The sequence below is a fragment of the Blennius ocellaris genome, assembly GCF_963422515.1.
Source record: "Blennius ocellaris genome assembly, chromosome: 4".
NCBI classification, from domain to species: Eukaryota; Metazoa; Chordata; class Actinopteri; order Blenniiformes; family Blenniidae; genus Blennius; species Blennius ocellaris.
In genome coordinates this window covers 4,077,324-4,094,287 of record NC_137653.1, presented here as the reverse complement: position 1 = coordinate 4,094,287, position 16,964 = coordinate 4,077,324, and the positions used below count along the sequence as shown (strand labels likewise).

Sequence of the window (16,964 nt, the reverse complement as noted above, 5' to 3'; positions counted from 1 at the left end):
CGCAAGGTGTAAAAGCTCTAAAGATAAAAAGCAAACAACCCGAAATGCTTTTAAAGAGTCAGGGACGGAGGGTGAATCTCATAGAGGAAACAATAATTCAACTCACTCAGTTCATCAAAGTGCGTCTCGATGCCGTCGGCCCCAGGCACCGAGCAGATGAGCCGAGCTTTCAGAAACGTGCTCCACTTGTTGACCAGACAGCAGTGTCCGCCGTCATCATTCTGTAAGACACACACACAGTAGTCATTCCTCACGCTGCTCCAAGAACCCTTCAGCAGGATGAGTACGACCAGGGTCTGACGAACAGCTGTGTGAAACAACTGGCCACAGCAACTGCGCTGGATCTGCATGAATACAGATGAGCTCTGTGTCTCATCTGGTCTAATCTGCAGAAGAGGTCAGCCAACTTCCAACTACTGAAGAGGAGAATCGAGCCTGGAAGAAGATGATTCATGGGCCGGAGGGCGACGCACTCTAAAGTCCAAATGATTTGTGGCGACGAGAGGAAATGAAGCTTGTGCCGCCTCTTAGGATCTCTTAAAACACCCTTCAAAAAGATTTAGTTGGAAGACTTTGTTGTGAACACTGGCGATTTGTTTCCATGTTTTTTGCAAGGAATCGGAAAACCGGCGAAATGTTGTTCCACTCGCAGGAGGACAATCTGGCTGAAAGCAAGCACTCTGTGGACGCTCGGGCTCCCGTGTGGACAGTGAATCACATTTTCTGTGCAAACACAAACACAAACTCCAAAACACCTGGAGGCTTAAAAGGCTCGTCTCGTTATGTTGTCATCACAGAAAACATGACTTGGGATGAAATGACGCCTCTCTTCTCTAAATGTGTGTGTGTGTTAAAATGCCCCTTATGGCCTCTTCTATTTTCACGTCTTCCTCCTCAGTTCCAGAGGTAAAGATGCAACAAGACAAAACACAAACATATGCATGGCAGCGTTGAGCTTGCGGCGCTGACGTCTTCTTAGCCTTGTTTGGACGACAAACGCACGGGTCTGAGAGACATTTTGTTGGGAGTCCATTCAGTGACGCTTTGAACGTTTTGAACGTCGCACTATTATTATTACAGCACTGATTAAACACAGTTCTGGCTCTGCTGTCGTGGATTAAAGTAAACTATGCCACTCAAACATTTCGCCCGGAGCAAGAGAAATAACAGAAAGTCAAACAGCAAATATTTTTTGTTTTCTCGCCCGTGATTGATGTGCGCTGTAGAGCCTGGCAAGTTTATGGCGACGATCATGGGAGACTTCCCCTCTGGGTCTCAAAGAGGCTCGGAAACAGGCGCCACTATGGAGACGTATAAACCTTTCACGGGCTGATGGTCAACGTGAGGTTTGCTGGCTGGTGCGATAACTCACAAGGCAGATCCGCCCTATCCTGGACTGGGTCATGGGACTCTGGCCCATCTCCGAGGCTTTCTCGCGGAAGAAGAAGTAGAGTTTGTCATCGTTCTTCTCGGCGCTGTCTGGGATGAGGTGTGCGTGGATAAATGTGGGATCTGCAGAGAACAGCAAAAAAATGAAGAGCTTGTTAAGAGTCATGCGGCAAATCTTTGGTCCGGACCAGGCGTCACCAACCGCTTTGAAACTGAGAGCGGCTTCAAGGGTACTAAGTAATTCAAAGCCACTTTTTTTTTTTCTTTCTGAATAATTGCAGTTGTAAATCATGCTGTTTGCAATGACCACTATTTTTAGACCTGCCTGCTCCTCACAAAAAAAAAAAAAGTCGTGGTTAAAGCTCCCAGATGAATGCAGACACCTCATTGAATATCTCTGGTCTAAACATAGGTTAATATGAACACTGACAGACATGCTTTGGCTTTCTGTGGACCCCGGGGTTCTCCTAAATCTGTCAGTGCAGATATAATCATACGAGTGTTTGAACAAACAAACAAAATAAAAATTGATTCGAAAGATTAGTGCTGAGAATATAGCTGATATTAAGCAAAGTTTCACCATCTCCATTGGCTTTTATGGTATTTAATAAATTATAGATTTACATGCTACTAACAAGTCATTATCCAAACAACAGCACAAAGACAATATTTTGCATATTAAAGCACATTTTGGCAGGAATACTTACCCCTTCTGTTCAATTTAGCCATTAAGAGGCTTATCGCTGGTGTGTAAATATTGTGTGACAACATGTAAAAAGTGATATTTGGACTGAAGGGTGATGCTGAATCGATAGAGAGTGTTTTAAGTTCTGTCTTTTGAGGTTGCAGCGTTTATGTTGAATGTCTGCTGTGAGGAAGGGTGGTGGGGTGAATCTAACAGAAACACTACATTATATCCATTGAATATAAACAGATGTGCACCGAACAAGGGCTCTGATTTTCAGTATTAACACAATCAGGATGGGATTTTTTTTTGGCAAACGTCAATGGAAGGAATAACATGTTGTTTCTGTTAATATGGATATTTCAAGACAATTGTAAATAAGTTAATTTTCCCCGAAAGCAGCAGACGTGAAGTGAAACGCTCGAGAGTTCTTTTTGTCGTGGGCTTCAAAGCATTCAAGTAGAAAACCCTTCACAAACTTGACGTGATGACAGGAAGCACCCCAAAAAAAAAAAAACCCCCGGACTGAATAGTGTTAGGTTACATTAAGCGAGCAGCCTGAGGCGCAGAACCGCACTAAACTCAACTCTTTATTTCTTCCCAGTGACAATGCTTAATATGGAATCACAGTGCGCTCCCACTGGCTGATTCACTGGGTCACCGCTGGGCACGCTGCGCAGGGAGCCCCTCCCCATTGTGACAGGCCAGGGTCCCAAACGGGGACAAACCAAAACCGAGAGGAGGGGTCGGGGATAACCAGAAGCTATGTGATGGGGGGAGGGAGACTATCTGACAGATTTCACATGGCTGATTAGCAGGACTCAGGTGTCCTGATTCAGTGCACCATTGCCGAGGGACTGTTGTCAGGGCAACAGGGTCAGAGGAAAATGTGGGAGGGAGGGGTTTGGTTGATGGGGGGGGGGGGGGGGGGGGGTGTGATGCCATGATTGATTTGGCAACATCAACCCAAAGCGTCCAACCAGCTTTAATACCACTATAACAATCATGGTTCATTAGTGAGCGGAGGCCACTCTAAGTCATTATTGACCTTCGGCCATTTCCCCCTGCTACTACACCACCGACCCCGCTGTCACACTCCGCAGGCATGCAGTTTACAATTAGCAAAGTGAAGTTTAAGCTTTGAATCAAATGACCACTGGGTAAAGATCCGAGATTCTTAGAAGACGCAAGGCTCGAGGAGCAGACGATGTGCAGGACGCTGCTGAAGCGGCACACGGGAGGCAGCGGGAAACAGTCTAGCAACACTCATATGGCGCCGAGGAATAAATTAAAAAAAATATTCCAGCGAGAGAGAGAGGGGAGTGAAGAGAAACAACGCTGGATGTGGAAGAAGCTGTGAGTGGAGACATTACCATTTAACCATCTGGAGTTGTACTGATCGGTCCTCATGGCTGTCTGCTTCCCCAGCGTACGGAAGATAGCAGAGTCTGTTCCCATGAAATCAATGTAGACTCCTGCGTACAGCTCTCCATCTGTCAGTGACGGAGGGAAGAAGATGGACAAGGTCATGGCGGATGAAAATATTTTCAGGTTGAAACACAGAAACATGCTGTCTGACAAGGCTGATTGAATCTCCGTGAAAAAAAAAGTTACATCACTTATCTATAGGTTCACCCAAGATCCAATCAATCACACATAAAGCAGCTGTGGAAAAGAACTGCTTGACTCTACATTATTAGGCCAAAATGCAGTTCACAGGTGTGTGCGTCACGTTTTGCAATCACACTTAGCCTCATTAATATAATCAGCGCAGATATAAAACACAGCTGGATCAACAAAGGCAATTTTTCTGTCAGCTGGGAACATGGTGGAGAGGTCAGAGGTCAATGGAATCCATCATTACTCCAGTACATGTCAAACTCTGCTATATCATGACGTATAGATAAAGAATATGTACGTGGAAGAAATGCTGCTTCTCAGAGGTGGTTTTTTTTAATTTTTTTAAATTTTTAAATCTGCGCATTCTTGTTTTGCGGGACCAAGATAGAGGTTTAAAAGAAGCAATGATGAAACCATGTCTGACCACCTGTCAACTCCGTCTGTCGACAAAAAAAAATCCCACACACCGTTATTCACACTCACCTGACCAAATACAAAAGAAATAAGGCTACTTGACCCTAAATGCTGAAATGTTTAGCTGTTGATACGATGATGCTTGGGAAAATGTGAACTCGTTTGCTGGCCGACTGTTTTTGTAATTTCCCATGCAAAATTTCCAAAAATCCACTCGGAGCCTACAAATCCATTCATGTGCTGAATTTCTGAATGGTGAGTTTTCACTGTGTTTGGCTCTTAACAAACGAAAGAGCATCTTAAGACTTAAATTAGTCGTTCAAAACAGAAGCGTTTGTCCCTTTTATGAAGATACGATTAAATAACTTTTACGGTACTTTCCGGCCTATAAGACGCACTGTCAGCCAAATACAGTGATAATAATGGTTTTACGGTGATGCTATAGCAGCATTCTATTATCATACAGTGACATCTAGTGGTTCCAGGTGGTATGTACTTGTATATATTGATGTATAAGCTGCTTCTGAATACTGTAGAAGTTGCATGACCGGCCAAAGAACTGATAAACATGTGACTTATAGTCCAGAAGACAACATTTTCAAAGTTGCCTGTACATGCTGTATGAAGAGATGAAAAAAAAAAAGGAAGGAACCTACTAATCAGAGCTGAGACACTGTTGAGTTTGGGGTCATACGGACATTTTCCTTTCCCAGAATCCACTTTACCGGGTTCAAGACGGAAAATGTATTCCTGTAACAGCAAAGAGTTGGAAAAACATCAAATACCGGCTTTAAAGAAAATTGGGCCTGTTGCTTGAATACATTTGTTACATGTTAAAATCTGAAAGCATCAAACTAACAGCGTGACCGGTCGACTAATAAGCTGAATTAACGGACCGTCTCCCAACATTACACGCTCTGCTGAGGGGCACAAAAAGCACACAAAAGGCAGTTATCGATGACACGGAGACACGCATGGGAAATGTGGCGGTACAATCCAAAACTCATCCACTGCAGTGCTGTTGTTAGTGGCTCTCACAAGGCTTCATTATTCCACCGAGCAAAAAAGACATGGTGAACATGTGTATCAACACTGCGGATTTGACTACATGTGACTGGAGGTGTACAAAAAAAGTTGGTCAGTCACATCTGATGGGAACGAAATACAGGAGGCAAAACTGAATTTAATCAAGGTTGTGGTTTTTGGGGGTATTATATGTCAACTTTGCCTGTAAAAGCAATATTTGCTGTAATTTCTAGACACTTGTTAATTTAGAGGATGCAAGTTAATAATGATAGACAAGATCTTCTTTTGTTCATTGGTTCTGCATGTGAAAAGTGAAAAGCACCAATAACAACACTTCCGCATCCGTTTTCTTTGCTGAAGTTGACTTGAAATACAGTAACACAGAAAAAAAAAAGTTTCAGGATATTTCCACAGGACACTCATGAGTTCAGTGATTTTTTTTTTTTCCCTTTCAATGTAGATTCTGTAAAAACATTTTGAGCCTTTATATCCCTACTACCCAAGAAAGTACTCCAGGTGGGCACCAAACTTTACAAAATCTCGCTTCAGCCCACCTTCGCCTCCAAAGGCTCTGATGTAGTGCTGTAGTCTGCAGCTCGACTTGTTCTTCCTCCTGACTGGGGTGCCTGTAGGAAGTGGGACCCCTACAAAAAGAGACATGGCACAGTGGGCCATCTCGTTACCGACATTCGACAGCCCAGATCAAAGTGAAATTCAACTGACGATAACCATGAAACGGGAAGAGGAAGAAGAAAGTAGGTGCAAAAAAACTGAAAATAATAAGTTGAATTGGAAAAAATAAAAGATGGAGACGTTTCAAAAAGAAAGGTTGTCAGAGTGGAGATCAATTGGAAGCCAAAAAAAAAAAGAAAAAAGAAAAAGAGCCCGGTGGGTGACATTCTTCATTCAGTAACCATGTTGGATTAGAATCTGTGTCATGCAAACACAGCTGTAAACACCCATGCATAAACCATGCAGCGCAAATAAACAAAAACAGAATGACTGATAACAGAGGACAAGCTAGATATGGAAAAAGATATTGTACAAAATACAAAAAAAATTCACTTTTTTTTTAACCATCGAGAGAGAGAGAGAGAGAGAGAGCCGTCTCTCTCTCTCTCTCAGGTTAGTTTTACCCTACAGATGATGTGTTGTTGCAATAGTAATCCTGAAGTGAACAGTGAAGTTCAGTTTTTTTTTCTTCTTCTCAATCTTCTTTTTTTAAGACGAAACAGAATCTGCAGAGGAAACGGCATCAAAAAGGCTGAGGCAGGAAGAAGAAATCGTTTTTCCGCATTGGAGGAAGTTTGAAACTATGGAGATGGAAATGAGTGAAGAATCTCTGAACAACTGTTTTTTTTGTTTGTTTTTGTTTACATCAACACTTAGTGGGGAGGGGGAAAAAATCCTTACAGTGTGAAGTAACACAACATTTGGGCCTTCGGGGAGAAGCTGAATGACAAGAGGCAGACTGACCTTTACAATGAAATCTGAACCCTCCATTTGAACGGTGAGACTAAACAGGCCGGGTGCTGAATGTAAGTGTGTCGGCTATAACCGGGCGGGCAGCTGCCGCGGCTCTGTGTGGCCGGCGAGCGAGGCGGGGATGGAGGAAGCGACGGAGGGAGGGGGTGAGCTACAAGGCTGATGATGGATGAGAGGCTCCATCAGTAATGATGGCCTTTCAGAGGCTCTCAGCCAGACAGAGGGACGGGCCGCAGGCTCCGTATAAACAGGTGACGGACGGAGGGATTTTTCTATAGATGTTGAGACGCCGCGCTACTCCCCGAAGGTTGAAACGATCTCAGTGATCTCCAGGTAGTGGCGGTTTGTACGGATAACTGCAATTTTATAATAACACTGAAGATCTAGGAAGTGGCAAGTTTGTTTTTTGTTTTTTTTCCCCCCTTTCTATCTGAGCCTCTCGGAGCGCGAAACAGCACAAATCGATCGGAACTAAGAGGCAGAAAATGATGGAAGCGAAGCAGAGGCCCATGAAACTGAGGAGCCGGCAGCAAATAGAGGTTCTTGGACCGGAGATTGATTGAGCGATGCGGGATGTGCTTTGGGGGAGCAGAGGAAAGGTCAGTGTGTCTCCAAATGCCCAGCTGTGGCGTTTGGTTACCTGTGACCTGCGTCCTCGGTCCACGTAAGTGCAGATGGGGTTGTACGCGCCTGTTCCACACACGTACAGGTGGGTCCGGTTCCAGGGCTCAATCAGACGGATGAAGTTTCCACATTCCCCCTGAGAGAGACGTAAAAAAACAAAATGCAACAAGATTACACTCCTGTTAAACAGAATTGCAGAGGAGGGGGGGTATTACGTAATAAATAACACCCCACTGGTGGTTAATAACTCCTCTGCCTGGCTTTAAATCTTCCCATCTATCACTTCCTCTTTTGGCTGGCTTGCATTTGGCAGCCATGTTTGCCTGGCTCTGTGTTCCGGCCTGGCCCAGGATTCACATCAGACCACACTGTCAGAGGCAAAACGTTTCCAAACACCATTTTGACTGTGGGGCAGAAACCAAGAAAGGCCATGTCTCCAACTCTAGATGGGTGTTTGCTTCGGGGATTGAGGTCAAACTCAATTTAATGTCCTGTCCTGGCAAATGAAACATGCTTTGGTTAGATCAAAAAATTAGGATGAAATCTTCAATAAAAGCAAAAAAAAAAAAAGGAAAAATGGGGCATTGTTTAACTAATTAACATGATAATCTAATTTATTAATGTTTCTTTTTACATTTTTTTTTTTTTTTTTTTCAAGACCAAACACATGATGCAAGTGAAAGCAGCGCTCTGCTTTCCAGGTCTTTTCTAATCTCTGTTTCCCGGACCAGCTGTCTGCCTTCCTGGTCTCAATCCACCCAAATCAAAACTGCAGCTACAGAATGTACCGGCTGATGATATCTGTTTGGATTTGTCATGTTTTCTGCCGGTGACAGCTGGCGAAAAAGAAAGGATATACCACGTATTTACCAAAAAAAAAAAAAAAGAGAAAAAAAAAGAAAAGACAACAACATGTATGGGGGATGAGCCATTTTGGCAGGTCTTAGCAACACGACAGATGCACAAGTCAGAGGTTTCAGAGGGTGTGTGTGTGTGTGTGTGTGTGTGTGTGTGTGTGTGTGTGTGTGTGTGTGTGTGTGTGTGTGTGTGTGTGTGTGTGTGTGTGTTTATTCAGCACACAGTTGTGCTCCCCCACTGAGAGCACAGTGGGGATGATTGCCTTTGACCTCCTGCCTGAACTGACATCCCCTCTGAATTGCTGCTGAATTGTCATCATCTGCCATTCACTAAAGAACGGCCCGGCCTGCCAAGATATCTCGCAGTAGCCAATTTTATTTCTTAGTCCGGTGATGAAATTTCAAACCTACCTCTTACACACTCACACACACACACACACAGATGGAGTCTCATACATGAAGGATTGACCATACGTGGGCCAATACCATGTAGCTGGAGGCGGTGAGAGGCGCGGGTCACCAAATACACGCATAAATGAACATTCCAGTTGGATAAACAGCAGCCTTCGCTCTCTACCAGCAGGGGAGAGTCGGCTTATTAGCTGGAGCCTCATCACTCTGTCGGCGCTCACCTCTGCCATAGACGACGCAAGTGTGTGCGTGTGTGTGTGCGTTTTAGGGGAGTGCACAATGTGTGAACAAAAATCAAAAGACAGAGAGATCTGTTTTTTTTTTTAACAATATGAATTTCAATGAAGAGCTTCCTGGTGGGAGGAGGCTGCACAGGCGAAAGCAGCATTTGAATGCCTGAATCTTATTAGCACTTCACACAGCTTCCAGTGCCTGGCTCATTTTGTCTGCTTGTCTGGACAACAAAGGGTAAAAATAATTATTGTGTGAAAAGGAAATTAGACTCCCCTTTAATAAATTAATAAATAAATACCAGATCCATTTTTTGTTTTCATGCGTGAGGAATATACTGTACGACGTCGCCGGCTTGACTGAATGTTGTAGGTTTCAAGTTTAAAGGCTTAATTGGTGGCAGCTGTACGCAATCAGCAATCAGGGACACTGAGACAGGAAGTAGGAGCTTCAGAGATTTATAAAGTCTCTCATTGAACCTGGTGTGACATTTAGATGGCGAGTGTCACCCCAAAAAAACAACAAAAAAACAAAAAAACACCCACTGAAAGTGTGCTTTTAATTTCACACAGGGGTACCAGCAAAAATACCAAAACGGATTATGGTTCAAAGCCTTGTTTTTTTTTTTCTGAGTGGACATCTGTTACTTCAATGAGCAACTGGAGGCCAAAAAAAAAGGGATTTAGCATTTTTGTACTCTCAATAAAATCCTTCACTCAAGCTTACATTTTCTTTTTTGAATGGATTTTTGGGTTAAATGCCTGAAAGTGGTTTGTGGTTGACAAAACCAACATCATTTTCATGAATTCATTATTTTTGAAGATAATCCTCTAAATACAGTAGGTTGTTGCTAATGAGTCAAGAAACAAACTAAGTCCTGCTTTCAAACTTTATGTACATGCTTTTGCAAACTATCTTAGTTCAAAACAAACAAACAAACAAAATAAACTACATGTATTTGTTTGTCCAAACTCAAGCGAGCTGGCATGTCATACTTCATTGTAGTGTTTCTTTCTTGTATTGTTTTTCACTTGGCATTTGGCCCTTTTGTTGTTGCAGACAGCCTTCAAAAATCAGTAAACCGCATATATATATTTTTTTTTTTATTATGAAGGATGTGCCAAAACACCAGAGAATGACCTTTTTACCAAAGGAAACCAGGGTAACACAAATCCTGAGCGAAGACAAAGGTGGCCAAATTGGAGCTCCGCTTGATGTGAGAGTTTTACTTTTTTTCTATGGTGGGATGTTCATGCACACATGTATCTACACACGCACATTACATGTTCATTAAAACATAGATTACAATCAACTGGGTGTTTGAAGACAGCTAGTTTATCATCCAAATGAAAAACTTTGATTCTTTTAGGATGAAATACGTGAGTTGGCAGCGCTTGTGTTGAATAATGAAACCGCGGCGTCCCCGCAGCGCTCCGCAGTAGTTTTTTTTCTTCATGACTGATGGATTGTTGGAAACAACAGACACCAGCAGAAGCCTCAAATTGAGCAGCAACATGAATAATCATGCCGAACTCAACAGGCGGAATATGGCGGTTGTTCTGTCTATAAAATGTGTCAACAGCCTTTTTGGGGCATAATGTGACACTATAATTGTAATAACTTATAACACAACGAAAACTGCTGTAAATCTCTGAGAAACTAGAAGCATAAGTTCTTGTATAGGCCGAGACCATTATGGTATAATCAGACTTGTTTTGTTTGTTTAATGAATACTTACATTGGTGTCTTTTCCTGACAAAACACATTCAGTCTTCCTCTGGGGGGCAACGGGCCAGTGAATCTGACAGGGCGGAAAAAAAAAACCCCTGTGGTTAGCCGTAAAGCTCTCGCGGCGCTCATTCGGTTTAATGTTTGTGTGGAACCTTTCTTACTATGAGTGGCTCCTTGTTGATGTCGTGGAGATCCAGGGAGAGGATGTAATCTTTGCTGCCCACATACATGCGGTCGTGGTCCTCGTCCATGCGAAGGATCCGATAGTCGGTCGAATTCAGCAAAAAGGAGAAGTGGTGAGCGGTGCCAGTCGACTTTAACTCTACGCAGAGGCAAAAACAGAGAAGGAAAATAAATGGGTTTGTTGATACTGTGCCTGTAATTACTGTAGTAGAAAAGAAAACAATAGAAGTGGAAAACCCAAACCCACAGACGGAGTCACAGGAAATGTGTGTAGGCTGCTGGCTTTTGGAACGCACACAGAAGCACCCAGAGTATGCTAATGTTAATGGCATGGTAGTATGCTAATGATGCCAAACATACTATCAGACTTCTCCAAATTAATTTACAGAAGACGGCTTGCTCCTGCCCCCAACCCTCACTGCGCAATAATTATGCCCCACCATTACGAGGTTATGGACAGGCTAAATCTGATTATGACAGGCTTGACAAAAGCAAGGAGCCTCGAAGAAAGTCTCAGAGGAGTCCAAACTGAACGGCGGCAGACGTAAGTGCTGGTTATGGCAGCAGTAAGAAGTCACATAACATGTTTTCTATTACACAAAGCCGTATAGCCAATAATATTAAAGGTTCGGAAGCCTGACCTTTGGACTCGTTCCCCTTTTGTTCAATTCCATCAGGCTGTGAAGGAGACTGCTGGTAGCCTTCACTATAATCACATGAATTCTCTGTCAAGAGCAGAAATGATGCTGTGTAATCCCGAGCTTAGTCTACAAACACAAAACACTGCCCCATACTTTCCTCCGTATTACTCATGAACCGCTACGTGAGCTATTCTGAAGCTGAACGACTCTAAAATGTCTCTCTTTCTGCTGGGTGCACATCAATAATGTGTGAGTTTAGGTTACATTTGGGGGCATGAGCGGAGATAAGTGGAGATCTGCTTTTCTCCCAGACCTCCTATTACCCCCCGAGCTGTTACAGAGTCTGACAGACGGTTTCTCCCTTTCTCCTGCTTTCTTTCAAACCGTGCTTGGGAAAGTGGAAACTGAGAAAGTTGAGCATGCACTTGTGCCGTTTGCCGTTTGTGGGGGAAACCTTGAGGACCCCATGGAGGACCTGTTCATGTTCCACTTCAATGGGACCAGACAAACGCCCCCTCTGTTCTGTGTAGCTGGATCCCAGAGTCACCAGCGGTGAGAAAGACTCCCTACAATAAGGTTCCTTCACCGGGAAGAAGCAGAAAGTCTAGTTACTTTACTGAGAGCGAAAGACAGCGTGAAGTTCTCCACCTGCACATGTTGAAACACTGACATGAATCCTCCACTCGAAAGCCTCTCAGCTGCTGCGAGTGCTGAGCTCCGTCAGGAGCTGTAAAATACTGCTGTCACGGTGCAGCATCATGGCATGCAGGTAGTAAACAGAAATAGACATGGCTGTCAAGCGCGTAATTCTCGTAAGTTGCCTCGTAACAACAAACGCTTTAATACTCTGTTGCTGATCTGATGGACATAAATTATAAGCCTTTCAGTAGAAGCGTATCGTTCCTGGCGAAACGGGACTATCTGTTTAATTCTCAGAAATCCAGCTCCATTTGAGGGCCCTAACAAGAAAAAAGAAATTGGTGCAGAAATGTAGATTTCCTGCTCGTTTTGCTCGGTAAGTTCCAGGAATCGCTGCCGTTTTCTCACCAGTTACAGCCTCACTGTGCGGTCTCATGTGGACATGTTTCATTTAACAAAGTTTCCAACTCGTAAATCATGAAGTAGAACTAAATTGTGTTACATTGATGAGCTATAAGAGTTGGCATTTTCTGTTTTCTTTTAAAAGCACGTTACCTTAAATATTTCCGGGAGGGACAATTATGTGCTGCATATACAATGTAATGTGTGGAACAACAGTTCAAAACAATGTTGGTTGTTTGAATTCATTGCTCTTTATCAACAACTACTCAACAATTTGCTTACTGCGGATGTTTTTATTAAATTGCAGCTTAATGTTACAGTGTGTAACCGAAATATCACTGGTTTCAGCCAGTCTGCTGAGTGCAGCCTGAGGTTGACCTGCTAAATATCTCGTAGGCCATCTATACTCGGGTGGGCGATAAGCCCACCCGGACAAATAAAGGACATCCGAATACAACACAAACGTATTCTTAATGAACATCCCGTCTCATTTTCAGTTCCTGTCTACTCGTCGCCGACACACTCAGCCAGCTGCTGAGCCGGCTATCTGCTCTGGGAGGCCCGGCGGCCGAGTGACACCGGAGCCTCCGGGACATCAGATTTCACCAGCTTATATCTCACATTTATCAACTCCACACTCGGATTCACACACGGGGGCTTCAGAATGAGAGTGTAAGTGGTGACCTCCCGTCTCAAGTCCCACGGTGAGGTCACTGCAAACCAGACAGACAGATAACCTCCCACATGTCTGCATCGCAAGTCAACTTATCTGTGTTACCAGCCACGAGCAACAGTACTCCATTCAATATGAATATCAATCAATGGCTTTCAATCTTTTTTCGGCGAATCAAAAGCAATTTTTCTTCTCACAGAATCTTGGCTGTTTGACAGCAAATTTCCTGATTCTATAAGAAGCATTTTAGGATTTTAAAGGATTAGGATATATTTTATAAGTGTGTTGCCCGTCAGTGAGTGATGCATGTTTACACATGTACGCAAGGGTAATTTCACTGCTCAGCAATAGAAGATCTGCAGGGATTGTAAAGGGGGAAATATGACTCACGGGATAGAGTTCAGAAAGCAAGCAGGATTACATATGACTACCTAACACTTACATGGAATTCATAACAGATGACATATTTAGTTCATGTGATTTATTTCACATGCACATCCAGCTGAGATAAAATCACGAATAACAGCTATCCCTATACAGTGACTACATATATGCTGCCACTGAATCTGTGCAAATGAAGTGGCTGTCTTGTTTTTACGCAAATATTACATCTAAACAAGATGAGACATGCTAAAAAAGATTTTCTTTGAAATAATGCCTGCAACACTTTGAGATAAGGAACCCAGTATGATAACAGTCTACTTCGCAGCATGCACACACTCCACTGTCAGCATAAATGCATCCTCTGGAAACCACGCTCTCGTGTCCCAAAACAAAACACAGCCTTGATCTCTTGATGATCGGCTAATTTTATAACCAGCCGGTAAATTCTGCACAAACAGAACATTGGAGTCTGTCTTTATGGACCAAGGATCTGGTGTCTGTCACCCAATTTCCCAGCAAGGTCTGTCTAATTATTACCAGACACATGCAGGTCAACAGAGCAAAACCATCTTTCGTTTTTTTTTTTTTTTTTTTATCATTTCACATGTGACCGTGTAAAAGTGGTTTCAGTCAGTTGAAGGTCTTTTTTGTTGGACAAAATCCAATCAACTTTCCAAGAATGTGAATGAGACATCTGCTGGTAAACTGAGTCCGGAGTCCATGATGTGATCCCTCTGCACTGTGGCTACTCTCAGCTCTGTTCTGGATCCAAGGTATGCAGCCCCTTTGGCCAGGCTTTGTACCACGGTGTGGTTTTCCCGGGTCACCCTCAAAGGAACGTTAAGTGACCCCTGTTTTGTATCTATAAAAAGACGAAGAAAGATGTGCCTCCAAGATGTCACTACCGCTTCTATTCATGCCTCTATCAGCTTAGCCCCTTAGTTAAAATCTGTGTGTCTCCAGTGAAAGAAAAGGGGGTTTGAGGGAGAAGGAAACAGAAAATCCCACATGCCTGCCCAGGCATCCCCGGCATGTTGTCTGAATTCCCCGATTTAGTCTTGTTCACATTCTCATGAAGCAGAGGTGCGGTCCCACCTTGCTGCAGCCTGTCTGCACCACAGCCTGCAATAAAGTGTTCATGATAGTCATTTTATTTATCAAGACAATCATGATTTACTGGTTCAATCCACATAACAACAAATAGTTTGTTTTCTTCCTATAGGTCTTGCAAAAACTTTCAAAAATGTCTATTTTTTTAAAACACATTATTAACTTTATTATAAGGAGTTACAGATTAATATTAAAACTACCACCGCGTTGACTGAAGGCACCATCAGAATCCATTTATTTTGTTTGTGTAATGGACAGTCGGAGTCAAATGCAAAACAAATTCACCTTTACCAACATGTTTTTCTGCAGATAACCAAAGATTTCACCAGTCATAGTTTCAGGTAATGATGACTGACAGCAGACGAAACAACTAACTCATAAACAACTTTAGAATTAAACGCAATTATCTCATTGCTCCTTGTTGCTGTGCATAAATACAAAGTGCTGAAGAGACAGTACATGAGTAATATAACCACAACTTGAGTTTTTTTTTTTTTTTAACTGATGTTTGTGCACAAATTGAACAGATTAGTGTGTGGATGAGAGTGGTATGTCATACTTGCATTTATTTTTTAAAGTGCTAAAGTCACCTTGATGGCTACTTTTTTAATATTGTGGCTTCTAACCCAACCTTTCTTTCTTTCATCCATAACTTTGGCATATTTACTCAGGTTTCAGTAGCGTTGGATCTGAAGAGTTACATTTCCAGTGCCTATCATCCAGACCACGTCAGACCCTGACCACCAAACCCCTGAGACTGTGTTGCACATTTATTGCACGAGACTGGAAATGAATGAGATGAGGACACCCGTGCATGCTTTATGCAGGACTGAAAGCTAAAAACTCCAAATCATCAAATTTGCACTATTCAATCTCGAATGGCACAGTTGCCGTTACGTTTTTCAGTTTGAGGCCAACTCACATTGTTGAGTGGCCTAATTCTACCTCCATGTTCAACCGCATTCATCAGGGCATCACTGTTAGTCACTCGGAACAGGGGAGTTTCGACCTGTTCTGCTTTGTGGTTGTGCTTAAACCAAAGACTCCAGGCGTCAGCAAGCTACTGAGTGCAACTCCCAAGTGAATATTAAACATCTGAGGCGGCAGAACGGAGAGGTCACTGCGGATATCAGAGGGGCTGAACAGCAGTGGGAGGCCTTATCAGCTTAACCTGTCACAGTGTTTGTCTTTCATATTTGCCTCCGTTGAGCACCCCGTAATCAGCCCCTCACCATCCATTGGGCTTTGGACTATTGACTCAGAACACATGTCAGAGGAGCTGATTGCCGCTTACCTGCGCCTGTCAGGGAGAAATAATTGGCACCAGATTACGTCTTATCTCTCAGCTTCCGGATGCTGTCACTCAGATGCTCTTCACGCTTGTCTGCCATTGATACACAGTGTTTGTGTGTCTGCTTATGTGTCTGTGTGCCGTTGGAAATAGAAGTAGAGCTCTCTGATCCGCACATCAAATCAGGGACACCTGCCTCCCACCGCACCAATCGAAAGCGGGGAAAGATTGATTTAAGTAGAGAGTTCACTTCCTGAGTGGAAATGAGAGATTATGACAAATCTACTTCTGCTGCTTTAGATGACAGGAAAGGTTAATTAAAGCACGAGAGAGAAGGAGAAGATGTTTGGCTCCAATAACAGCAAAGGTCATTTACTTTCTGTATTCTCTGTCTCGGGACTGCAAAATCTGACCTTCATTATATTCATGTTGCACCACAGCTATATGCAGCAATCAGAAGCGGCAACAGGAGGATTATACAGTATGCAGAGAAGAAACTTTGATATGCCTTTCAATAGTAATTGTACAGGTTATTCTCCTGCAATTACACAAAATGGAAACATTATTAGTTGATTACCATAATAGTTTTTTTTTTTATAAATCTAAATCTAAATCTAAATCTAAATATTAATATACAATGCACCATTTATAAAGCTTGAGGTGTTTCTCAGACCAGAATACGAGTTGTCCTCTGTGCATGCAGCTTCGGACAGCTGCCCTTCACGGCCTTGCAGGGCCAGGGGTGAAAGGTCAAAGGACGTGAGAGGTCTGAGGTGAGAGCTTATCGTGGCTGGGTGGTCACAATGATATTATGTTGGGATGTTTAAACAGAGAAGGCGCACAGAGAGATGAAGAAATGGTAACTCTTAAGAGATTGTCACGAAGGACATAGTTGATAACTTTGTTAACACATACAAAAACAAATAATTATTATAATAGTGGTTGCTGGGAAAGACAATTATTGGAGTTGAATTCATTTAAAAGGTTCTTAGTATTGCAGTATGAAATTTAAAGTGCTCTGGTGGAAAGTTGTTCTATAGGTCACTGTCTTTACCTTTTGAAAACTAAAAGGCACAATTCTTGCCACTATCTGAAACCATCTGTGTAATAAAAGCTCAGTGAAATAATGATTAGTTGCAACCTAAACTCACTTGAAGTGATGCAATTC

The 16,964-nt window shown here is 42.9% G+C and overlaps 1 protein-coding gene across 2 annotated transcripts in view; it reads right to left on the bottom strand.

The window, feature by feature from the left end:
* Positions 1 to 16,964, bottom strand: part of LOC308129701 (semaphorin-3F-like) — a 49,459-nt gene that overhangs the window by 10,454 nt on the left and 22,041 nt on the right. For both annotated transcript variants that reach the window (XM_080495731.1, XM_080495730.1), the window contains 7 exons: positions 10,635 to 10,795; positions 10,481 to 10,543; positions 7,260 to 7,379; positions 4,765 to 4,858; positions 3,448 to 3,567; positions 1,373 to 1,512; positions 107 to 221 (listed from right to left, as the gene is read on the bottom strand). In XM_080495731.1, coding sequence (XP_080351857.1) covers positions 107 to 221; positions 1,373 to 1,512; positions 3,448 to 3,567; positions 4,765 to 4,858; positions 7,260 to 7,379; positions 10,481 to 10,543; positions 10,635 to 10,795 — 813 coding nt within the window. The remainder of the gene's footprint in view (positions 1 to 106; positions 222 to 1,372; positions 1,513 to 3,447; positions 3,568 to 4,764; positions 4,859 to 7,259; positions 7,380 to 10,480; positions 10,544 to 10,634; positions 10,796 to 16,964) is intronic.